This window comes from Ornithodoros turicata, unplaced genomic scaffold (assembly GCF_037126465.1).
Source record: "Ornithodoros turicata isolate Travis unplaced genomic scaffold, ASM3712646v1 Chromosome37, whole genome shotgun sequence".
NCBI classification, from domain to species: domain Eukaryota; kingdom Metazoa; phylum Arthropoda; class Arachnida; order Ixodida; family Argasidae; genus Ornithodoros; species Ornithodoros turicata.
This window is the reverse complement of record NW_026999367.1, coordinates 60,815-87,049: the sequence shown is the minus strand read 5'-3', so window position 1 is coordinate 87,049 and position 26,235 is coordinate 60,815. Positions and strand designations below refer to the sequence as shown.

Sequence of the window (26,235 nt, the reverse complement as noted above, 5' to 3'; positions counted from 1 at the left end):
AGGACAGCATGACCAGTGCAATCCACTAATCAAACCAGACAAATTTTGTGCAGACGCCTCTTTGCAGAAGAAGGTAGAGAAGGTAGAGAAGAAGAGAAGAAAGTAGAAGGTAGAAGAAGGTAAGCGAAATGTATCTTTATAAAAAGTGCACACCTGAGTTTTGTGACTAGTTTCTGTAACTAGTATTTTGTCTTTTTTACTCTCTCTCTCTCTCTCCCTCTTGTGTGCCATAAGCGGCCGCAAGGTTCCAAGCTAGGCAGAATAGAATTAACTCATTTGCACAATCCTGAAATATGTGATAACATTTGGAACACACGGACTGAGAGATCCTTGTTAGCCCCAATAACGCAAAGTATTCACTCTTTTGCGCCGTTTAGGTGGATGTTATTTCACCGGTGTGGACGGGTATTTTAATGGCACTGTACCTTGTTTCAGCGATTCAGATTCAGCGTCCCATTCGTAGTAGCAATAATGGAAATATTCATTAGTAACACGAGCAGTCCATGGCACCGAACCGCATTGCCATTCCGGATGGTCCGGTTGCTTCGTGCGATCAAAAGCTGTCCCTCTCCTCACTTGGAAGCATATGACATTGGATGTCCCGTGAATATTGCTGTGAATCAGTGTAATGCAATGTTGTTTCGATGACATATTTGTACATAACGAAAGCGATCATTAGCAACATAAGAACAATATTGCATTGCAATATTGGTGCAAAATCACTGCAGCAATTTGTGCTGACTGGGTGAGCATGTCTTCTTCCGAAATATGTGTTTTATTAAAAAAATATATCAAATTCTGCTCACAGCACTTTTCAGTAGAATAGTTTGTTGCGTGGCCTTCTGAAGTCTTTTGAAAGGAAGGACCGAAAGATTCGAGATTCGTAAGGTTCGTAGAACCTTCCGTGGACTCCAATTCGGATCCGAGAAATTCTAGATTCGTCCCATCCCTTAATATTATCAACGCAAAACTGTGTTGACAATATTGAGATGACGGATGGGGAGTTTCATCGCCATGGTCGATGCTCTACCCCATTACTTGTGATGCGGGGAATGAAAGAATGAGACTCGTCACAATAAGGATAGATGTGTTATAGTATCAAGAAAGGTGAAGAGAGCTTTGAGGGCAGAGTGTTGGTGGGCTGTATGTGGGCAGGGGCCAAGCAATTTTGTGAAAGGAAGGGGAGAGTCCAGCTCATTAAGGGATCCGGAGAGTCCGTTACCAAAACAAATCGCGTTTCTGTAGACTTTTAGCACATTTTTTATATAGCTTTTCACCTTTATGTGGTCTGCTCCTTCCCGCATACTTGGTCTACAGAAATTCTACAGACGCGATGCGGACTCTGACTGGCCTTAAGGCTGCAGAATTTGTGGAGACCGTATACACAGACTGTCTACACATTCGGAGTGTGCTTATGAACGCCATCGGTCCGGTTTCACCAAAGTCGATAAGCATTTGAACCGAAATCAGCGATCCATTAACTTGAATTTAACGCTTAATTGTACTTCACTAAAGCAAGTCATTGTTACTGAAACATTGACGTCACCAACTAATGTTTGTAAAAAAATAATTGAGTGTTAACAAGTTTTAGCAACCCTCGATCTTGGTTTTAAGTTAACCAGCGTTGGTGCGATTGCCACTATGATAGTGGAGCTTAAAGCGTTCTCTAGTGCAACAAGATAGCGATGACCAGATGGTACATCTACAAACAAACATGAGGCTGCTTACCTTCCACATGCAATACAAATGTTGTGTGAAATGCTCATACGATGAAAAGCCACATGACAGTGATAAAGAAACTACAAATTACAAGATACCTCAACTTCTCTTTATTTGACACAATCAGCGTAATATTTGAATGATGTATTACAACTAGAACTACAAGCATGTATGGGTGTTGCTGGCAAAGTATGAAAATCTGGGCATCCCATGAGTGATCAGCAATGTGTGGAACAGAATACAGATATTGTCATTAATGAATATTGTATTTTTGTTGAAATGCTATAATCATTTTGTTCTTTACCAGTGAGTATTGTTGAAATGTTAGAATTATTGAATATACATTTCAGGCATTTTTTTTTAATGCCAAAAATATATATTCTATAATTCAGAAATGATTTTACCAGTGGTTTTACCAGGATTTTGTTAATAAAAGGTTCTAATGAATAACAATAAAATAAATGTATTAAGACCAGAATAAAACATTCAAAACTAGCAAAAACTTGCTAAAAAATGCCCGGATGTTACACCTTGCCGGTAACACTGGCACATAATGTCAAACGTTTACATTGCGGAAGACAGGTAAGAGACAACACAGGAATGCTTTAGATGCAAGCTGCAACAACATGCACTTTTAGCAGTGCACGCTATCAGGTCTGTGACATCATTTGTGTCCACAACTTCACATATGATTGTGCTACACATATTGTCAAGAAAACAGCTCACCACTGCTAGTTTGCAAATGAAACTGAAATGAATTTGAAACTCAACCTGCCTAGTACACGTACAGCGGACATACCCCAACCTACACACTGCCATTATTGCACTGGTCCTTCCAAATGTACCATTAATGTGGACATAATAGTTATGGCGACGCGATTTGTCTATTTCTTTCACGCAGTATGTAAATGACCCAACGCGAGCTTGTTGTAAAACGTTGCTGAGCCCTGAACTTTCCCCTTTCCATACAAATGAACACCACTGGAGAACTCTGCATGCCTCCACAAATTATAACCTTTTCAGAAGAAGCGCATTAATTTTTGTTTTCACTGTTCGCCTTCAAGATGTGCACATTTGTCCCAAAGCCTGGGGATACTTGCCACCCAAATAGTCTGCAGACTTTACTGCAGGTGGATGTATACCAAACGCTCTCAGAGAAGTGACATAAGTGACAGGAAATCTGCTGAGTCTCTTCAGGCTTTCTGTGGCAGAGGCCACTCAAAGTCTGCATACTTTCTGTGACAAAGAGGCAATATTTTTTGTAAGGGGTACGGTTTGGGAAGGTGCGGCAATGGAGGCGAATATGTTCTAGATCCCCTACAGCACCGCTGCGGTAGCACTGGTGAGAGTCAACTTATCTCGTGTTGTAAAACCCACATCGAGGCGCGTTCGATGAACTAATTCGGCATCTTGAGGAGAGGTATGCGGAGCGCTGGATCAACTCTCCTCTGCATAGCTGGGGGAAAAATGTCAGCGGTTCATTGGCAGGAAGCCAGGGGAGTTACGAGGTGTCCAACGAACGATGGAACGACGATCTCCCCTCGGCACCGAAATACGCTTGCGTCTCGGAGACGAGAGAGGTGCTCCTGTGGCGCTGTCCTCCTGTTCATTCCCTTTGACACCGCAATGGGCTGGTAGTATAAACCTAAAACAAACAAACAACTTTATTGTGAGAGCACAGGAACATAGTGGGAAGAATGATGAGGGAAAACTGTTGTGTATAGGACGCGCTTGCTAGCGGACCATGTAAGAACGACGACGATGAATAAAGGTTGTTGGCTGGCAGCGTTCTAGAATATTCGGCTCCGGCACTATGGACAGAGATCTAGGCTCCAGGACACCACATTTTGGCGACGAGCTGAACCGGACCCTTATTCTACTGGAGGTATTCGAGAGTCAGCAACTTTCTAGCAATGAGCCTTAGTGGACTTGCGCCACCTCCGCCTTTTCTACCGGTACCGGGCAAACCAGTGGTTCCATGGCCGCAATGGAAGCCACTCTTCACAAATTTCCTGATGGTGTCTGGAGGAGATCAAATGTCTTCGGTTCGACGGAAAGCTATTTTGCTTCATGCACTTGGGGTAGAAGGCCAGCGTGTGTTCTACACATTACCTTCGCTTCCGGGAACAGTCGCTCAGCACGCTCCTGCTAGCAGTTCGTCGGATGGTACAGGAACGTCTACCGCACCCGACAGTGAGCCGGACGTCTACGAGATCGCAACGAGGCAACTCGATCTGCATTACAAGCTGAAGGTGAACATAGCTGTGGAGAGACATCGTTTTCGCCGTAGGACGCAGCAGCCCGGAGAAGATGTCAATGAGTACATATCCGCCCTTCGAAGCCTGGCTGCAACATGTGAATTTCAAGACATTGAGAACACCATTTGTGACCAGCTTGTGGAAGGCACAACACAGCATCTTCGTGAGCGTCTTTTGTACGAGTGCACTACTGGTGTATCATTGACGCTAGACCGAGCCATTAGCATCTGTCAGCATCTAGAAGGGACAGGGGATGCGGTACGTGAGTTCTCCAGCACGTCTCCTGTACAACATGTTACAACGAGAGAGGGAAAACGCAAATATGCGAAAGACAAATCTAATACTGGAAAGGTTACGTGCTATCGCTGTGGACGTCAAGGTCATCTCGCAAATGCAATTTCCTGCAAAGCACGAAATGCAAGCAATGCACGAAATGCACGTAATGCGGCAAGAAAGGACACTTCCAAACTGTATGCCGAAGCAAAGCAAGAGGCAATGATGACCACAAGATGACCACAAGAAACATCGAACGAAGTCAGCACCCTTATGGTTCACGACAATCGTGAAAAAGGAATTCATATGAATGTGCAGGTAGCAGGTCACCCAGTTACGTTTCTCGTCGACACAGGATCGTCCGTCTCGCTAGTGGCACAGGATGTCTTCACCAAGAATTTCAAGAACAAATTCACGCTGTCTCCCACGAAGGCGACATTGCTAAATTACTCGGGGACGCACATTGACGTCCAAGCATGTTTTTCTGCACCCGTATCTTACAAGGATACAACTACGTCAGCACTGTTCCACGTTGTCACACGTGGCACAACTCTTCTCGGACTAGATATCATTGCGCAGCTTGAACTGCAAATTGAAGGAGCTACCTTGCGCTGTCTGCAGCTGACTGAGAAAACGTCTCTCGCACTCCCACCTGGCTTGCAAGATCAATTTTTCCCATCTTTTCTCCAATGAGCTTGGACTGGCTAAAGTCAACACTACCGAAATCACTGTTCTTGGTCACCATGTTAGCGGACAAGGAATTAAGCCCCTGCAGTCCAAAGTACAGGCTATTACAGAAGCTCCTGAACCAACAGATGCAGGGACCCTGAAGTCATTCTTGGGACTCTTGGGGTACTATGCCCGATTCATTCCACACGTCGCGGAAGTTGTGGAGCCGATGCGAAGACTTCTACGTAAAGTTGAAGAGTTTCACTGGGATTCAGCAGCAGGTGCTAGCTTCAAGCAAGTTAAAGCAATTCTTGCGTCAGGATCTGTACTGCAGCCTTTTCACCCGACCTTGGATGTTATAGTTACTACCGATGCATCATTAAGGGTTTGGGAGCAGTGTTACAACAAGAATGCTGTGGTCCCTTGTGAAAAATTGTTTGGTCAACCAATAGACAAGCCATGGACAAAACGTCCATTGAAGCTATAGACTGTCCATTAGATTCCCATAGACGACCTTTGGAACACCCCCTTTTTCCTTCCTATAGACAGTCAATGGGAGATTGGCAGCAACTGTCTATAGACACAATGCCATGGCCAGGAAATTCAGCTGGTCCATAGACTGTTTATGGACAGGCCATTTCCACTTTGTCCATGGACAGGCCATTTTCACCTAGTCTGTGGTCGGGCCATTTCCACTTTTTCCGCTGTTATCCGCGCATAGCAATTGTGTCAGGACTGCACACAGCATGCACATGCAAATACTTAGTCCCTGCAGTCCATGTGAAGTTCAAAGTCACATTTTATTCAGTGTTTTCAACATTGCTTTTCTTCATTTTGGCCAGCATCGTAGCCAAGCTGCCCTTCACAACTTGCATTTCGGGGTTAAACTTCTTGCCGACGTAACCTGGAACATACAGAAAGATATGTAAAATACAAGAAATACAGGTCTCATTAAAATGAAAGAACACAGGAGTAATGCAGAACACACATATAATCAATCTATCGTCGATAATTTGGTGTCTTGCAAACAGTTTCCAAAGTGACAAGCTGCTTAGCAGAGAATGACGTCAGGTTTCGTAGCGCATGGCTTACAATGGCTGCTATAAATTGTATGCGAACTTGCCCATGCCCTGTTTCATTCATCACTGGCGAATGCAAAGGCAGGCAGATGAGAAACAAAATAGTTGTTTGCCGTACAAGTATCTTCCCCACAAAATACTGTCCGAAACAGTGAAAGGCTATGAGCTATTAACTTTTAACGCATATGCCCACAACCCAGACTATGCCACCACTACAGTGTAATTTCACTGCAGGGCATGACATTGTTTGTTCACTGTTTGCTATTGGTGCATGCAGGGCAAAATGTTATGTTGAGAGGAGATCTCAAGCCCTTAGAAGGTTGGCAAGCTACCAAACGACATTCCCTGCAGCTTGCCAGCAAGTGAGAATAACATGGATTGGTTAATACTGTATATCCGCGCAATACCTCATCTGATGGATAAAAATTCATTGGTCGGGAATCCGCGCAGAAAGGTGCCTAACGAAACATGCTCGAAAAGATCTGCTTCCACATCTCGCAGTGAAGCAAACCCAGCTTTAGGCCTCCTTTCATGATGGTACCCTTCCAGCACATGTTTATTTTCACCGAAGACACGATGTTCATTTGCGCGGATGCACCTAGTAACCGTGCGGGTCTGGATAAGCTACTGCTTTCGTGGAGAAAGACGTCTAAAGTGACGCGGATGCGATCGTGAACGCTATATCCCCCACGCTGCACGCCTCTGCCTACCATGTCATCCATTAACTGGTGCAATGCACTTGGTTCATTAAAAAGACATTGCACTTACATGAAAATATGTATAGTGCTAATTATGAAAGCAAATACATTTCACTATTATGTCCCAGCTGTGCCAGTTCCCTAAGTGTTGTTCCAGGTAAATAAACAACCTGCATTTGCCCATGGAGGTGCCACATCCAACATGTTTCTTTGTACAGCAGAGCAGCCGCTGTATCATGATGTAAAGCCGTACACTATTAATGGCTGAGCAACATGATGACCTTTCAAAATGATACCAAATGCTCTGTTGCACTTCTGGGCAATGGGAATAAAGTATGCTACCTGGTTGCGGCTTGTATGCACCACGGTCACAAGGAAGGCAAACAAGGCACATCACAAAGCGATTTCTTTGTACGTGTCCTCCTCTGTGGGACATTTTTCAGGTTGCAAGTACAATTTCTGGGAGGTATCAGGAACCTATCGCTTTGACACCCCTTTGATAACGAAGGCACAATAAGCTTGCAATTGGCTATGTGAGGTGCACACCTAGCATGAACACACGGTGGAGCAATTCCAAAATGACAGACTTGATATCTATTGGATCGTGAGGACTTCAGCATGAGATGTCCTCAGCAAGTTGCTACTTGCAGAAGGTGGCAACCATATTTCAACTACTACTTTTGAGAAGCAACCCTAAGTAAGTCACAGTTTACAGTAGATGTGTGACATACCAAGCACCGCTGACACCCTTGTCTGGTCCAGAGCAGGTCTCCGAGAAAGCTCACGCTTTGCGTTGCAGCTGTTCCCAGTCAAGGTACCGCCGCACAATTCTTCTGTTGTGAAGACTGCACGCATGAGCCCCCGCGCATACCTGGGGAATAAACGCGTTACACATTACAAGAATGTTGAAACAAGTAGTAGCAACGAATACTGACAATAAACACATACCTCTTTGGACAGTTGCCAGACATTGATCCTATGCGATGCAAAATTACTTCATCAACTAGAACACCAAGGCCTATGTCAACCTGGAAAGAGGGCATGAACTAAAATGTGCATGTGACAAGGAATGGTTAAAAAGATTGAGTGGCTACGTGGGTGTAGATATACTGGGTGCTTTTTAGGTGCCACAGATTTTTCAGTGAAAATCTAAAACTGACAAGGTAACTCTGTTTTTGCACATGACGCAGCAGGATGTTAATGGTCAACTTTATGTACCTGCCATGCAATTCAGTAACTAAAATTTGATAATTTAGCTGTTTAAATATCAGCTTCTACGAAAAATTGCAACAGCATATTTGTAACCCTTTTTTGATGTGCGAAAACAGAATTAGCTTGTCATTTTTGGATTTTTCATGAAAAATCTGGGGTGCCTAAAAAAGACAGCATGCATATTCCAAACATCCATCAGAGGTTATTATTGCTGTGACTTTCCCTAACAGTAATGATCGCAATGCTGGATAAACATGTGTATAAGTCTTCCCCTCTTTATTGCAAGGGTATCTCTCCCTACGGTAAGCAGTCATTGAACTGCAGTTGCAACTGCGGAATTGAGAAGAAATGTTAAGGGGTCGACAAGTTTTCAATTTTGGCGGCTTACCGAGGAGGAATTACATAACGTGGCGGCTTCCATGTGAAGTATCAGTGCATAATACTTCTTGTGACGGCAGCATGACACACAAACACTATGTTGTGTCCCTTTATCTGAATTACAAATTAGAAATTTTATCTTGGACAACCCTGTATATCTGAAACTCCGTATAAATGATAGGAGAAACGTTAATTCTACAATAAAGCCAGATCTCCCCGAATTTAGTCGGATGAAAATCTTTCCACCTGAATTTGCGCGAATTTTCGACTTAAAGCTACAGACCCAATTTTTGCCCCCAAATATGGCAACAATAAAAACCAAAAACTTCAGGATCTATTGATCGGCAACTACCGGCCACCTCGATGCACTTGACTTTCAGTACATTTTGCTGCTTGAGCTAACACTGTACGTACTGACCTGATGAGACAAGGGAAAAGACCCTAAGCTAATGTGGTAAAGATGCGAAGAGGTAGCTTATGCTGTTGTGTGTGCAAAAGCGTGTCATGCATAGAGCCCGCTACTGGTTCGCGTTCATTACGTAGTGCATACAGCATCATTCTTAAGATAATTCTTGTAAAGCTATCGATACAATGCAGTACCTTTGGTGACGACACAATAGCACTGGCTCGTTCCTGGGTAGCAGCTTCCACCACTTGGGACATCTGGGTGACCATGTTCTGCATATCTAAGTAAAAGGTAGTGAAAAATATTTCATGTTACTAAAAGTGGACCTGTGCAAATTAATTTTTGCATAACATACCACATTTCTTTTTCGCTTTACTGAGTTTACGCTGTAGCCTCTCATTTTCCCTTTCAAGGTCTTCAACTCTCCGTTTGTAGCTGTCGCAAGATCCACACGCTGCAGCCTAAAACAGTGACAACATGAGAACAAAGGCCATGGCAGCGACACGTGCTCGCGTCATTTCGCAAGCGTGCAAAATAATGGCATTGAAGCATGCCCGACAAAAGATCTACTAGCTTAACTTCATGCAATGATGCAAAATCAAAGTGAAAAACTCACAGCACTGTCAAACAATCCTTCAACCAGCCTCATTGCTTTCAGGACACGAGAACGTTTCTTCTCCATCAAATCAGCAGACCCTGCAAAGACAGGTGAAAATATTTTGATCAATAATGATTCCAAGCTTCCAGTGATCAATCCAATTTTACTTTTAACTTCCTCGAAATATTTTAAGCCGTCAAAAGTAAAATAGCGGTGCAATCTGATTAATACATCGTATTCCCAGCCTAGGTGAGAAAGTCAACACATAACTTGCCAACTGCTAACACGTGGTAGATGCGAACTGTTAACACGTGCAGGCGCCATGTAACTTATAATACGAAAGAAAGCGTTACTTACCGACGTCCACAACAATCGCTTCCGCAGGCTCTGCATTCTTGTCCCACGTAAATAGGAAGTTTTTGTGTCTGACTTCGTCGAGGTAACCGCGATCATTGATCAGCTGCAAACCTACATCAACGTCTACCATTCTGTCCACTGGATACACGTCCAGTTGACAGGACCCGGGCCACTTCACTAAAACATGCAGGATGTCACACATTTTGGTGCAAGCTGTCCCACGTGTAACGCAACAGTGACACAAACAAGCATTGAAAACACGGAAGACTCCATAGCTTCGTTCATAAACTTTGCAACTAGAGCGCCACCTCCGGTAGATTCCGTTTCAATGTTTCTTAAATGCATAATTTACAGATGACCATCAGTATAACTAAACATGAAGATGACAAAATTGCATTTTATTAAATATTTCCTTGTTATTATCATTGATCAACGTGATAATTATTATGTTAACATAATATATCTTGATAACATGCTTCCATGATCATGCTCCTGTGCTGCCGCCCCGCCATTGCCACTTTTACCTGTTACATGACATGGCTGACATGGCGCGCGGTTTTGCGGTGTAGCCATGTAGCGTGGCAACAAGTCTTGTGGGCGAAGGAAATACATACACAATGACGCCCCGGAAAAGATATTTTCAACATATCTGCGACCCCAACACAGCAGTTCCTGAAAGATCGAAGTACAGGTTGTTGGCCTCAGAGAGACTCGCTGTGAATCCCCGACATAGCGACAATGAATATTCTGTAACACCTTGTCCTGAAAACAGCGTTAACACTGTTAGAAGACACGCTTCAGTAGACTTTCACGCTGACGTGGCTCTCGACTTGCAACACTGCTGCGCAAATGTCGACAGTGATACCGACAGCGACGACGACAGTGATACCGAAGGTATCGAAGAACGCGCTTCGGATCACGACACCGGGGCATCGTCCGACGACGACATTACAACAGACGAGTCGCACTCTGATTCGGATACACCGTCGGATAACGAAGATGACAGAAGTGCAGAGGCTTTACCTGAACGCGCTTCAATATTCGACAGACAGGAATATGTAAGTGCTGGCTTTGTTGTGGTCAGAAAGTGTTCTATGTGAAACGCTTGTCTACAATTTGGGGCTCGTTCCTTTACGCTTCCTCGAAAGAATGGGCCCGGGAATGGAGTAATAAACAGACACATCAGAGCCTGGTTAAACTGTTACTACATCATTCCTGTGCCCGTTCCTTCCAGGAACCAACATGAACACCAATTTAGTCTTGTGTGATCCATGCTGTAACTGTGCGGGTTGGAAAACTCAGAAATTTGTGATCCCCTAATTAGTATGGTGATTGTTTTTCTTCTCGGATATGCTTATTTCATTACATGACTTTTGCTGTTTCCCTCCAGGAAGAACATGTTTTCGAGGGATCCCGCCTGACTCTTGCAGATAGCCTCCTCCTCATCATGGCTCATAACCTGAAGTACCACAATTCCAAAGAGGCAACCGATAGCCTTCTGAAGGTCATTGAGGCACACCTGCCGGAAGCCAACAACTTTCCAACCACAAAGCACCTGTTCTACAAGCATTTTAGTAATGGAGGTAGCAACCAAACATCCCACTTCTACTGCCCTAACTGTACAGAGTACCTCCAAGCATCCTGCGATGATTCATCTGAAAGTGAACTGCATTGTGCAAGTTGTAGGAGCAAATATGCAAAGCACTTTCTCTTGGACAACGGCCACTTTTTTGTCAGCGTGGATATTGTTCCCCAGTTAAAGCGTTTGCTTGAAAAGCATGAAGCGATTTTGAAAAAATGCTCAGCACCATCCTTTGACGTTGGGGACATCACAGAGAGCCCAGCATATCGGAAGCTCCCTTTAGGCAACTGGGACATCTCATTCACCTGGAACACTGATGGTGTCCCTGTATTTGAGTCTTCTCAGTGCAGTATATGGCCGTTGTTGCTCCAGGTGAATGAGCTGCCGCAACGCTTAAGAGGGCAAGAGATTGTACTTGCAGGGCTGTGGTTTGGCTCGGGAAAGCCAAACATGAACAGCTTTTTGAAGCCGTTCGTAGATACGGTTAACTCATTGTCATCAGTGGGATTTTCGTGGGTATCGCATTCTGGTGAAGCCAGGCGTACCAAGGTGTTTGCTGGGCCGTGCAGCCTCGACAGTGTGGCACGATGCCAGGTCCTTAACATGGCACAATTTAATGGTAGGCATGGGTGCACATGGTGTGAGCAAGAGGGTGAAGTTGTGGAAGCAGGACATGGACATGCAAGGGTGTACCCAGTGAACGATGAACCTCCTACACTCCGCAATGATGCCAGCATCAGGGAACACGCAGAACGTGCAGCTGCTTCTCATTCTCCCAGTTGTGGGGTTAAAGGCAGCACAGTTCTGTTCCTGCTTTCATTTTTTAACATTAACTAACATAATTTTAACTTTTGTGGTGGTAGACTACATGCATGCTGTTTGCTTGGGGTTTGTACGAACAACAGCGTGCATGTGGTTTACCCACAAGGGAAAATGTCCATACCACATTGGCAACAAAATTTCCGAAATAGACAGCCGGCTTCGAGGTCTGAAGTCCATCTGGGAGATATCTCGTCTCGCTCGCTCAGTAACCCAGTGGAAGTACTGGAAGGCTTCAGAATGGCGAAACTTCCTTTTGTTCTTTTCACCTTTTGTACTGAAGGGAATCCTGCCTCGGAAATATTTTAAAAACTGGATGAAATTTGTACAGCTCATGCATGTTCTCCTTGGGGAAACTGTGCCAATCCATAAGCTCTCTGTTGTGCGAGCAGAAATGATCGAATTCCTGAAAGAATATCAGTCTCTGTATGGAAAAAGAAAAATGACGTACAATGCCCACCTACTCATCCACATGGTCGATAATGTCAAGGATTGGGGACCGCTTTGGAATTTCTCTGCATTCGGATTTGAAAGTATGAATGGGAGGTTGCTTAAGTATGTGCAAGGTACCAGGTATGTTGGACAACAAATATTGGAAAAATACTTTACATATCAGGTTTTGCGTCACTTCGCAGCACGAACACCAGTGTCTAGTGTTTTTCAGGATGTCTTGAATGATTTGACAAAAGGATACAAAGCCCACAAATTTGTGCACACATGTGGCAGCATTATGCTTTATGGAAAGCAGTCATTGGCAGGAAATAGTGCTGCCTTCAAGAAAATGTCATGTGGTTCTTTCAAGTTATGTGTTGACCTGCTTGACAAGTCGCGTCGCATCAACTCTTACGTGAAAGAAGGGGGCATCCTGGGTCGGATTACAAAGATAGCAGCAGCATGCAAAGATTTAACGCATTCACATGGTTGCCAGTGTAAGCAAGCTGTGAGTTTGCATGTGAAACCCTTCAAGGTTGTTCGTCATATATTGTCCACGCTCAGTAAAGAGATTTCTGTTGACACGTTAGTTGAGGTAGAACCTGTTGAAGGCAATGTAGAAATTTCAGGACATGGATTGTAGAAGTGTATGTTTTTTGAGATTGAAAGCAAGTTTTACATGTGTTTATTACATGAGGGCCTTGCTGCTGAAGCTGTATGAAGTGGATGCCTGAAAGCCTGTGATAAATGTTTCTAATGTCTAATGAAATTTTAGTTTCAAGTGCACCACCCTTTACAATATGTAAATATAGAATGCTGGATTGTCTAATTTTCATCATGTTTGGAAATGTAAATGTACAAGTGAACCACTGCATGCGCAGCATGTAAGATGTACTGACATTTGCTTTTTAGTATTTATGCACTGTATTGACTGTGCTCCATATGTTACTGTAATGTATGACTGTAAATAGTGCAATATTTTTCTGTTTTCAGTACAATATTTGTCGTCATTAGTGCAATATTTGTCCATATGGCGTGTTGTGTCTGACTGACACATTATTGCCACCAATTGTTTCTCTCAGAATGGTTGGAACATTGTGCAAGCATGAAATTGTGTGTGTGAAATTGTGAAATTGTTGAGACAGCCGTGTCACAACCAGTGCACGAAGTTACATGTATAAAATGACCATTTTGAGCTAGAAATAATAGTTTCTTTTAACAGGGTTTTCGCCTGTCTTGGTTTTTGTAGTGGACAAACACACACGATGGCACTTACACACTGCGGGTTACACACGATCACAATTTATGAACCCAGAATGCATTCAAAAAGTGTGGGGACAGTTTGGATTGGATCACATTTCTGAGACGTGATTTGTATTTGGATCAAATTGTATTTCCAAATGGTAGTGACCAGATGAAGCTCCAACTTGGGACAAGGCTATTAGTGGTCGGATTCTCATGCAAACCCAGACACTTTCCTTCCCATGGATTAGCCTCTACACCAGTGGTTCTCAACTGGTGAGGAATTCTGCCCTGGGGAGGAATTTTGCAATCCGAAGTGGGGAATGAGGGATGACCTGAGGTCTATATCTTTACATGGGACATGTCAGAACTGTTTTACTTGTCACCAAGGTCATTGAAAAAAGTCCTGGCCTTCAGGCAAAGTGCTTATTATCACTCCCTCTCTGTGTCACTAAATCAACAGGGCCGTGAAGCGGGCGGAAGCAGCACCTTGCCAGCCGCAAAAGGGGTCCGGGGGGCGAAAAAGATTGGGAATCATGATATAAACATTTGCGTGCTGTCTCAGACAAGCTGGCTGGGGTGGCTTGTCACTGTCTATAAATTTGTATTTCGGGGTGGCCGAAACTTTCAACTGTGTTTTTTGCACTGTGTCTGTTATCCATGTTCAGTTCAAATGAGCGACAACCAGATGAAGTCCCAACATAAAGCACGATCAATTGTGGTCGGGTTCTCATGCAAAGACATGTTTTTTCTTGACATGATTGAACGTATTTCAGCATTGTACATATTTTCAGGGATTGAAACACATTTATATGTGCATCTTCAACCAGTTTTTTGTGCATATAAATCTGATGTCTACTGACACCAGTCACACAGGTGGATAAAGAGTGAACCAAAAGCATTAGGCTCGGCGAATGAATGCACCTCCATAATACTTCCATATTAGCATTCGCTTCACTGTGCAGCCAAACAAAGCCAAAAAATTGTCCATGCTTGTGGCACGGATATTTTTCCAAACATGGTCCATAGACCACATTTGGAGGAAAATGCCATGGACAGGAAAGCAATAGGGAGGAAAAATAATGGCTATAGACCATATGTGGTATTTTGTCCAAACAAAGGAAATGTCCAAAGACAGGCCATACAGGAAATACAATGTCCAAAGGGGGTCTATGGTCTGGCCAAACCTATTTTTGTAAGGGCGTGAACTCCGTACTGTTGCATTTGCGTCACGGACATTGACCTCAACTGAACGGAAATACTCAGTCGGTGAACGTGAGGCACTTTCTTCTTTATGGGCTTGCGAACATTGGCACATCTATCTGTGGGGACGTCGGTTTCGCCTGTTTACTGACCATCAGACATTGGTTACGCTGTTGTCTTCCGCTACGTCCGCTACGTATCGCAAGGTGGACTGAACGATTACTCCGTTACAATTTTGATGTCAGCTACAAGAAGGGCACAGAAAATGTCGTCGCTGACGCTTTATCCCGTCTGCCGATGCAAGTACTGCAGGAGAATGACGAGAATGACGAGAAGGAGAAGGAGTTGAATCAGAAGTCGTTTCTTTTGTGTCAACCTGCCTGCTTCGGGAAGACTTCGAGAAAGCCGTAGGCGAGGACTCGACGCTTCAAGAAGTTATTCGTTACGTCACGTCAGGATGGCCTAGCAAGAAGAATTTATCCTCTACTACAATTCCTTACTTCGTGGTCAAGGATGAGCTGTCTGTCGTACACGGTCTTCTGTATCGTACTCAGAGGCTCGTCGTTCCTCTGGTGCTTACGAAAATGCTCGTAACATCAGCACATGATGCTCACCAAGGCATAGTCAGGACGAAACAGACTACGTGAGCTGTACTGGTGGCCAGGACTACAAGCACAAGTTGACCATGCTATACGGAGTTGCATTATTTGTCAGGCTTCCGACAAGACTGCGAAACCTGCCGTGGCCCCCTTGAAGCCTGTTCCACTGCCGGATTACGCGTGGGACAAAGTTGCGATGGACATCGTCGGGCCATTCGACACAGCTCCTCATGAGTGCCGCTATGCAATCACACTCATCGACTACTACAGTCGTTGGCCGGAAATTGCGTTTGTGCCATCAACTACCTCGCAATCAGTTATCAACTTTTTGTTGCAAGTATTCAGCAGGGAGGGTTATCCTACTATTCTCGTAACGGATAATGGCCCTCAATTTCGATCCCAGATGTTTGAAAGCTTCCTGCAAGATCGTGGAATTCGCCACACTTATTCTTCTGTGTATTACTCCCAAGCAAATGGACTTGTAGAGAGGTTCAATAGGGTATTCGAGGACTACGTCCAACTGTCATCACTGGAACAGCGACCTCTACGTCCACCTGTGCTCGAGTATCTGGCAATCTGCAGAGCGACCCCTCACGCAACCACAGGTGTGTCTCCGGCTGTATTGCTCCATGGCCGTCCTTTGCGCACGCGCCTCAACATTGTCGGAATGCCGTTGAATCTGGACAACGCATTTCAAGCAATTCAAGACCTTCGTAGCAAGGTTCACCTACACCAGGAGAAAATGAAAACATACGCAGACCTCCGCCGGTGTGCAAAGGAACCTGCATTTCAAGTTGGCCAGTTCGTGCGGGTGAAGGTGAAACCCACCAGTAAGGCACAACCATCGTATTCGAAAACCTTGAAGATAATCAAGAAATGCGACAAGTATTCCTATCTGTTGGCAGACAAAAATATATGGAATGCGTCCAAAATGGTACTCGTTCCAGCGGAAGCTCTGCGAGAGCACGAAACGAATCGGCGTCCGACCATTCAGCCTTGGTGGACAACGGGGGCATTGGCTCACAGTAACGGAAGGGATCACTTGCCTCCGCAGACGTTTGCATCCACGTCCACACCAGAATCTGAACAGTGGCCTACGCCGACGGGGCACGTGGTCCCAGAGAATCAAATCAAGGTGCCTCTGGTGCCACAACGAAAATATACAAGGAAGAGGAAGCCTCCTGAACGTTTTGGTTTTCAGTGGTGTGTTATGCATTTTGCTTTTCAGGGAGGAGTGATGGATTTATCTACAGGGGGAGAAATGTTGTGTATAGACCGCGCTTGCTAGCGCACAATGTAAGAACGACGACGGTGAATAAAGGTTGTTGGCTGGCAGCGAACGTGTACGGATGTTCTAGAATATTCGGCCCCTGTGGACAGAGATCTAGGACGTCACAAAAACCTTGAGCCAACGATAAAAAAAGGTGACAAGAGGCACAAAATTTATTTTGAGTGTCTCATATACGAAGTAGAAAAATCGTTGTTCGCTGTGACTTGTTCAAGCGTGTTGTCGCACTTCTCTGTGTATCCGGGTACATGAGCTGCTCTAATTATTGTCTTTGCGTTTTGGCGCGCATGTGTGGTCGGGAAGGTGATGCAGGGTCGCAGCATTCAGGTGATTAAGAAATATTGTCCATCTACAAGTATCTATGACATGCTTGTCAGTGCGGTGGCGTGAGCAGCGGAGTCGTAGGCACTCCGTATTATCAGTATGTCAGTATCATCTGTAATTCACGTTACAGAATGGCAGAAACACAAAATATTTTCAAGTGTACATCTATGTATTATACGAATGCCATAATGGCCGGTGCAGGGAGAGGGTTGGATGACTGCGATGCAAAAAGAAAAAAAAAATGAGGGCTGCGCCCCAAGCGGCACAGTCCGCCAAAGGAGTTCACAATATACTGAGCTATCGGAAGATAGCCTTGTGCGTTTTGCTTTCATGTCAAGTGACTTACCACAGAGCGCATACAGTTGTGTGTATGTATATACAGGACGTCTTTTTTTATACATTTTTCATTTAAAAAATATTTGTGGTATAGACATGTTGTTTTCACTATTAGCTCTACGAAGCTGTCCCAAAGAGAACATCTGCTCCTTACGGTGACCTGATATCGTAGCCGTTTGGATTTAAAAAAATTCGTTCCGTAGACCGTCCATAAAAAATCTGTCGAGGACACCTTTTTCCTTTTTTTCCTCTTTATTCTGTTAATAGACCGAATGCAAAACCAACCGGCATTCCGCCATGCCTGAGGCGTCCTCCCCGGCCCGAGCAATGCACCACGACTGTCGTACTACAGTTCTCACGTGTCATGCTTCTCACATATGCTGGTTGACTATCTTATTTGTGTGATGAGACGCGGGTTTCAAATGGTAATGTAAACCAGGTAAAAGAGCCTCAGATGGCTGTATTCCTTATTGCAGTGAAAGTATTGAGCGCTGTGACATAGGTTGGGCAAGAAACCTACGTTAACATAGTGCAACGATGCTTTGTTGTGCCACCCCAGGAGAAATTTATACAGTTTAGTAAATCTCATTTGTGAAGTCGTTAGTGCACTTTATACAGCAGAAACATTTGGCACAAAATAAAAGCTGAGTACGATTGTAGTTGTTCCTATGAAACCCGCTGTTATGCTCACCGTTACGCACCGGTGTAAAATGTGGTCTTTCTCAGCTCGGTGAATCCGCTCGAGTTTTCGTTATTTGAGCATCTCCCACATAATTGTCACGTTTGGTTGCACTGCATTTCACGTGGCTGTTTACGAGACAGATCGTCCTCCTTAGATGGGATGGTGCATTCTGACTGTTTCAATCATTTACTGGGAGGACACCTCACGCTCGCCTTATACAGTCACCTTCAACAGCTTCCCTGAGACACATATCACTGCTAGCCACCAAGAGAAAAGATGGAAGTTCAATGCTGACAAAGCAAAGGTGTGTTCATGGCACTTCAAAGCGACTGATTTTGACGTAAACATGCCAGATGGAAGACTGGGCATCTATAAACTTGCTGTGCCATCAGACTTCACATTCAAGAAGAAGAAGCCAGGCAGAAAACTACCTCGAGCACAAGTAGTGATGCAAAACTATCGGTCAGTCACCGATAGTGTCCAGAAACATACATAGTTCTAGGATAATTGACCATCGATTCTTGCCGCAATCGTATTACCCTTTTATTTTATACCAAATGTTTATGCCGTATGCAGTGCACGAAATAATTCTTAAATAGACTGCACTGAACTGTCTCAATATGTCACGGGATGGCATTAAAGAGCAGGTTTGCACCAGGATAACGTATCTCTCCTAAAATCGAAATGACAGCGCTCCAATGCAACAACAACAACAAAAAAAAAAATCTAAAAACACTCTTACCTTTCTTGCATTCCCTTCTGAACCCCTCGTCTCACCATGTCAATGACATAGTGAAACAGCACATGCGTGAGGCAAGAAGCACGATAGAACAGCTGGACGTGGGTCGTGCGTATGACTCGGGTCGGGGGAGAGCCTCAGACATGGCGGAATTCCGGAGGTTTCCGAGCGCGCTACGAGAGGGCGCTGCGTTTTGCATGTCGTCTATTGCTCATCTTCCTGTCCTCGTTGAGTCTCGTCTATCCTCCACCACCAATATGAGAGCGCAGTGCCGGCTCATGCGTCGAAGATGAGCTTGAACTTGCAGAAACAAAACGAAACCACGTGTAATGGTGGCACGCTATCCGAACTGCCCTGATCTTGGGTTGTATTTTCTGTTTTCTTTTAATCTTTTTTCGGGACGCAATAGGCGACAGTGCGCTCCTTCTTCCTCTCGCATTGTGCGTGAAGATATTGACGGGTCTCCCAAGACGCGCAATGAACAAAATAAAGAAAAAAACACGATGTTCTTTCACGATTTTTTGCGGGCGATCTACCAAACGGATGAAGTCTGTCTCGGTAGTTCGGAGAGAGTAAGAACTAGATTTGAACTAGTCCAAGCAAAAATCTAAAGTGGGACCAGTTCAAAGTGGCTTTTGAGACAGGCCTCATGCTGGTCCCCATTCCCAAGTGGTCCCACAGGGAACCACTCTGGAATGCTTGGGACTGCTTGGGATCTGGAACCAGCCAGGAAGTGGGACCACTTGACGGATGGGATTTCAGTGGGACCAGTGTAGGCCCACTCGCAAGTGGATTGTAGAGCTAAAATAAGCTTCCAGCTGAGTCGTAATAAGCTTCGAAATCAATTCAACACGAACATGTTTGATGTCATTCCATCTCCAGAGCCACTCTGAAGCAGAAGCTGCAGCTTTGACTACTAACCCCACTACAATCTCAGTGAAAGAACAAAATGTAGAGAGTATGAACATCTCACTTTACTAGAACCCCCAAAAACGGGTACATATATTCGAGCATATTCCAAATACAGTACATATTGCTACAGGACAATGCAGTGCAGTAGGTGGTGGTGGTCCTTTGATGGTGTCTTGTCAGTCTGAGAACATTCTAGAAGTAACTCATAGTTCAAGAACTGGATTACTGGAATGGCTATTATCGACACATTGCATTGAACATACTTTTTTGGCATCTCAGAAAAAACGTCTGTTCATCCTGTCCATCTCATAGTTGCAACACAGAACACAAACGACGAGTGAATAGGACAGTTGCCGTTACACTTGTAACGGCAACTATGTTGTACCTTTGGGATGAATAGACAACGCCAATTACCCCACATTGCTACTTTATAGCATCTACAATCCTGTTTTGTGCAAAAGGTACACTTCACAACATTATATCACCCTGATAGCCAGTAAACATTGCTGCTCCATACTTCACTGTGAATGAACTGGGAACTCTGTTTCATTGAGAAAACCTGTAGAAAAAAGGCCGCAAAAGTATACGTAGTGCCACGCATAAAATGGTAAATGTTTTCCTGCAACAATCACGCAACATACCTCGCTTCAATCGCTGGCCCTTATTCTGCACGATTCATAAGTATCTTGCAAATATCCTCCATTTGCATGACAAGCCAGCTAAAAGATAAGACGCATAACAAAGTCAGTTACAAGCCTCAGCAGGAGTTCCAGTTCCTAGAGTTCACCCACCAGCTAGCCTGTACTTACGCTACTTTAAATAGCAGTGGTAACAGGGACTAGATCTACACATTCAGATAAAGGTTCATATATATCAATCACTATTCACCAGCGTAATTGAACTTTACTCAATGGAATGCATCGCTCGTATGTGTGCGTCGTGGAATCCTATGTGCGTCGCTCGTAGTTTCTCGCGATTTAGCTGGTGCAGAAGTTGCAAGAAAAACAAACTATATACATAATACAGCGCTTGACCATGGAGATTAAAACATTTATGTTTCCTTGCCTATTTTGAAGAGCTGAAAAACGGGAACTACCGACACCAACTACCGACAAGTGAACATTACGCAAAGTTTGATTTCGGTACGCTGCGCGCGAATGTTTCTGGTATATTGACCGACAAAAAAATAACTTGGGCGAATTGCGGTAGCACCCTAAACGATTGATGTATTATGAAATGTAAATTAAAATTATCATTTGTCTTGCAAAAACACCCAGTTAACATATCTGCGCATACTATTTGAGCAGCTGTATGCACCTGCAAGGAACACCGAGCGTCTTCAATTCATCCCGGTGAAGATTCGCGTAGTTCTAGGGCAGGTGTCAAAATTACAGTGACTGAGTGGTACTGGCTTTAAGGCTTCAAAGTGGTTTCCAATGTCAAGTGGGACTGTGCAACACTGGAGCCAAACCCCCCCAAAGGAACCTGGCCTCAAGTGGGTTGGTAAGTTGTGCTCCCAGGATGGACACACAGTACACCAGGCATCCCACTCTGAATACCACAATGGGACCTGACTTCAAGTGGGATGGCTGGACGGGGCCCAGCGTGGAGGCACACTGGAACCACCCATGCTACCCAAGCATCCACAATGGGACCTGTCTTCAAGTGGGATGGCAAGCTGGGGCCCAGCCTGGCGGCACACTTGAACCACTCATGCTACCCAAGGATCCACAATGAGACCTGAGTATGCCACTCTGGAACTGGTTGGGACCGTCCTGAACCCAACTGGAACAACTGTGGTGCCAGTCTGGGACCATCCTAGATTTTTGCCTGGGAAAGACTATAACAGAACTAGATGAACGCGCGTCAACACACCGGTGGACGCGTCATCACAACATCATGCGCGCGGGAAGAATTCGAAAATATTTTAGAAGGAAGAAAAATGCACATATATATTTCGCTGCGCTGAGCATTCCGGGATTGCCGTTTTCAAGTCATTTTCTCCAGCAAGGTGATCTAAATATACGTGAAAGTATTGTACGCGTGCAGCAGTTGGATATTGCCACATGTGCGCCACGAAGTCTCTGAGGCAGTGAATAAACTCACATGACCATATGACTCTCGTTTTTCAGGATAGCGAAGACGGGTGGATGTGATGCCGGCCACCTTGATCCGTGCTACCAAGATCTCATCCCTAGATATAAGTAAGGGTCATCTTTCAGAATGGCTTCTGTCGGCGGATCAGTCGTTAGCGTGTCCGCCCGCCGATCCAAAGATCGCGAATTCAAAGCACGATGGTGACGCTGGTAACTTTATTGGAAGGGTACAAATCTCTGAGGCACTCAGTCTTTCGCGACTGACATTAAATGTGCTGTGTCATGTGCCGAGACTTCTGCATCTAATGGATATCACAAACGTCCAGTATTTACGTCCCTTAGACGTGCTTAGTTAGAGGTGTGGACGTGTCTTACATGTTGATAGTACGTCCATGGAACATCCAGTGGATTAAAATGCATATGTATCAGACGTGCACAATATCTAGGACTACGCGTCTTATGGATGTTCATAAGATGTTTCTGATTATCTGGGAGGATTCAAAGATTCAAACCAGGCTGATGACGATGGTAAGCTTTTCCTTTTTTGTTTTTTGAAGGGCACAAGTTGCTGAAGAACTTCCGTGGGTGACATTAAATCTGGTGTGTCATCATGTGCTGAGATTTCGGTGCACGTTAAAAAAATAACATATGGGCGACGTTAATCCACAGACGCGACCGTTTTGGCGTCGCTCGCGATCGCACATGTCTGGCGATAAAAAAATTCCGAACTATGATTATGATTATTATTACTTACCTTCACAATGGGACAGTTGGCCTCAGTGAAACGGGAAGGTGCTTACATTAACATATAAACTACGTGTTTTCTACACTGCACGTAAGCAATGTCGTTGTAAGGTAGACAATGTTTTCCTTCTACAGGTGGTCGTGAAAGAAGACGTTGGTGGATGGTTAATTGTACGGATACCGATAGACTCCGTGGTAAAACAGATAGGCAGCCCGTTATACGGGGAAGCAAGTAGGTCGTCATAGGAGGTGGTGATCTCATTAGTGCACTGTGCATTGATGAATATAAATGATGGCGTGTAATCTTGCGTCGGAGTGCCAACATGAAAGGAAGGCTGCTGAATAGTCGCATGGTTTTCATAAAAACTCAGGGCAAAAGATGTTTGCCGCAGGATGCCCTCTGTCCCAGTCGCAGAGCCCACTGTTACCCTTGCATGATGCCCCTGAACGGAGAGCAGAGCATAGACGGTTAGGACGAAGACGCAAACACGGCTCGCAGTTACAACAACTAAGAAGTCAGAACAATATCTCTGGATAATGACTAGCTCCGAGAGTGTTGAAGATGGCCATCTTAGTTGCTGTTTTGGGACAGCTCTTTTCCCATAGCTTAGCTACTGTGCCTGTACCGAAATTTCTGGAAGGTAATTTGTTTATTTACAGGGACGACTTGAATAAAAGCCTATGCCACACAACGGCAGACACGCAAACGGCGCCTATATTTTCAGGAGCAGTGGGATTCGACGTAGATAAATTCTGTGAGGCGAAGGCTGCCCTGCAAGGAAAAAAAGCTGTAAGTACCACGGCGGGAAAAATGATGTATTTCGCATTTTCGTATTGTTTAAGTTATGGAAATGTAGACTAGGTCGTAGTGCTGCGAAGTAATACGGCATTGTTTTTTTTTTTCGATTGTTCGAATTATTCTTCTTTTTTCTGTGAAAATACTTTGTTTTGAATTTTGAACGTATTTTGCCAACGTCAACTATAAGATGCTTCTTCGTAGACATAGTAGCAGATTTCCCCTCAGTTTTAGACAATCGCATCGGTGTGTAAACATCGCAAAATGTGTAATAATGCGGGGTCGTCATCGCATCTTCTAAAGTGGTCAATAGTAGGAGACCTCATATAGAAAACTGAGCGTTTAGTGCGAGATTACCGGATGAATGTTGAGAGATGAGATGATCACATGCATTTGATTTCAGGCTTGATCCGGAGCACGCAACTGGTGTGAGGCGCTGCGTGAAGTCCTGGCGCTAGCGTGAAGTAAACTAAAAATAAAACGCTATAGATCAGTCCAAACCATGGGCCCGGTGAAAATTCATCAAATGCTGTTGTTTCTGAAACTTTATTGCAAATGCACATGGGTGCCATTTTTATGTTGTATGGGTAACAATAGTATCATGAGTGATGAATACACGTCTCGTCTGTCACCGTTCTAGGGCAGAGGCTCCACAGTGACCGAATCGTGCACCACGTCGTGTGGGTTTCCGGACTACGCGTATCAAATCCTCTTCCTTGGTTCATGCAAGGCGCCGCAGACAGTGAGTACACAGTGCAGAATCAACACTAATTAGTTGGATAAAGCCTGCTCACACGTGGACGTGGCGTAACAACTAATAGTCAGCCAATCATAGTAGTGTTTTCCACGGCAGTAGCCAATCCCGGTCGAAGATCTACGTCCACTGTTCTTTGCTAATTGGAATATGGATGTGCTGTGTACGGTTCAGCACGGCCATCAACACTTAAAATTCTGGATCCAGTACACCTTCAAGGACAACATTTAGTTCTTGGATCTTTTAGAACTTCGCCAATACAAGGTCTATACATAGAACCAAATCAGTGGTCTTTAGAGCAAGGCAGGTTTTACCTGACTGCTTCATATGCAATCAGGGTTTACCCTCAGAACCCAACATATCAATGTGTGAAAGCTACACAATTCAAACAGAATTTCTTGAACAGGCATTCAGCTGTGCCTTCTTGTAGCGTTCGAATGTCATAAGCAGTTGATCACTATGGCTTTCCAGAGTACAACTTCAACTTCGAGTTCAATAGAAACTTCATGTCACTGCACTCGGCGCTTTAGCTCGGCAATGAAAGATGTTTTTGTAGAGATAACAGTTTTTAATGGATCTGCGATTTTAATTACTAACCCAGCACTTAGCACTGTTTTAGTAAGCATAAAACTTTTACCTAGGTAAAGCTTACAGTAGTATTTGGCGCATTATGGGCTTAGTAACTAATGCGCCAGAAAAAAACCGAATCAAATCAAACCTTTCAGCTGTCATAGCCACGGAGATGAACCAGTGCCGTCTGCGAGCAGTACAGGCGTACTACACCGGAAAACTTTAAAATAAAGCTCAAAACTGTCCCATATGTTTCTCGTGACTAATTTTGTGGAATGTGTGCTACTTTTTATCGACGGATTCGTGTCTACAGGCCCCAAGCTAGTTGCAATCATTTCAGAGTTCGTAACAGGGCGCACCGCAATCAGACGAAGTCAGGTTATGTGTCCACGTAGAGAAGGAGGGAGAGAAGGTAATAAGCATACCTTCTGTATCGAGGTGGCGTTGGCAGAGGCCGCAATAATGTGAAAATGTTGGAAGAGCGCGATACAGCGTAACCGACGCGGATTGTTTCCCCGTGCCAGTGTTATATGGCGTCTAGTTCCGCTGCACCGTTGTCGTTATTAGCGATGCGACGCCTTTGCACCATGGGCGGAACACGAGGATTACATATGATCAGTGTTGTCCTGATGGGGCATAACAGCCGTGCCGTTCGTACGAACACGCTGCTGTCTTTTGGCTGTTGCCCTGTCAAAATTTCAGAAGGCTTTTAGAAAAACAAGTCACAAAACAAAGTTATTTTATGTGCCGTTAAACACACCAGAGAATGACGTTGGGACGGATTGCACACTTGCAATACAGGGCGATATTAGCGACACTCCCCCGTTAACGGCTCAAGCTTGGCAATATGGGGCCCCTATTGCCAAGTTTAATCCAATACGGGGAAACTCCTGGCAAAACCTGGTGATGTGCTGAGAACCGTTCTAGGCCATGTCGAACAGTGTCAGAACGCTTTTTCAGTACAGTCCGGTACACACAATACATCGACGCTGTGCCAGAATATTTTCGAGGAATAACTACATAGCCCAATTTAAGGAGGGTACATTTGCTCCTATGTGAACCCAATACGAAGTTTTACATTAAACGGGATGGTAGGGTGTAAATATGTAGCACGAATACGGAAGCTTACTGTGTGAGATATCACGGCCATGGCCACGGCAGACACCTCCGTCAGTGAGACTTCTACGGATGACGTGTCGTCATGCAGCGTAGGGTGACGTAGCGTCCTAAAGAGAACAAATGCGATGGTCGATTCCCTATCTCTTCTCACATCAGGGGTTGGTGCCGAACTTTGTATGATTATGTATCCATCAAACTATGGGGCACAGAAAATGTTATTCTGTAAAACAGAAAACATTTTCCTTGGTATCCTTGAGTGTGCTATGAACTGATCCAAATGGACGAGAGCGTCATAAAACTGATTAACATTTCGTTGCCTTTCAGTCCGCATGCTTCGACGACGACTATGAG

The 26,235-nt window shown here is 44.5% G+C and overlaps 1 protein-coding gene and 1 long non-coding RNA gene across 3 annotated transcripts; one reads left to right on the top strand and one right to left on the bottom strand.

Annotated features, from left to right (window-relative positions):
* LOC135373999 (uncharacterized) lies at nucleotides 1–26,235 on the top strand. 2 transcript variants are annotated; one of them, XR_010416706.1, is made up of 5 exons: nucleotides 1–119; nucleotides 21,938–22,009; nucleotides 23,306–23,435; nucleotides 24,082–24,183; nucleotides 26,209–26,235. It is a non-coding gene; the product is annotated as an uncharacterized LOC135373999 (long non-coding RNA). The 2 variants fall into 2 exon arrangements; XR_010416705.1 differs by lacking the exon at nucleotides 1–119 and having other exon boundaries at nucleotides 21,177–22,009.
* On the bottom strand, nucleotides 5,701–9,849 carry LOC135373996 (uncharacterized). Its single transcript, XM_064607018.1, has 7 exons — nucleotides 9,648–9,849; nucleotides 9,309–9,388; nucleotides 9,048–9,153; nucleotides 8,887–8,972; nucleotides 7,645–7,724; nucleotides 7,428–7,567; nucleotides 5,701–5,823 (listed from the first exon to the last, which is right to left on the bottom strand). The coding sequence occupies exons 1-7, from the start codon at nucleotides 9,847–9,849 to the stop codon at nucleotides 5,720–5,722; spliced, it is 798 nt and encodes a 265-aa protein (XP_064463088.1). The 3' UTR covers nucleotides 5,701–5,719.

Bases quoted from the DNA above. Each gene is read 5' to 3' on its own strand.
- LOC135373996 (XM_064607018.1), bottom strand. From the start codon at position 9,849: ATGTGTGACATCCTGCATGTTTTAGTGAAGTGGCCCGGGTCCTGTCAA. The intron at 7,725-8,886 runs GTACTGCATTGT...CCCTCTTTCCAG, and splicing joins CTATTGTGTCGTCACCAAAG to GTTGACATAGGCCTTGGTGT. The intron at 7,568-7,644 runs GTATGTGTTTAT...TTTATTCCCCAG, and splicing joins TCTGGCAACTGTCCAAAGAG to GTATGCGCGGGGGCTCATGC.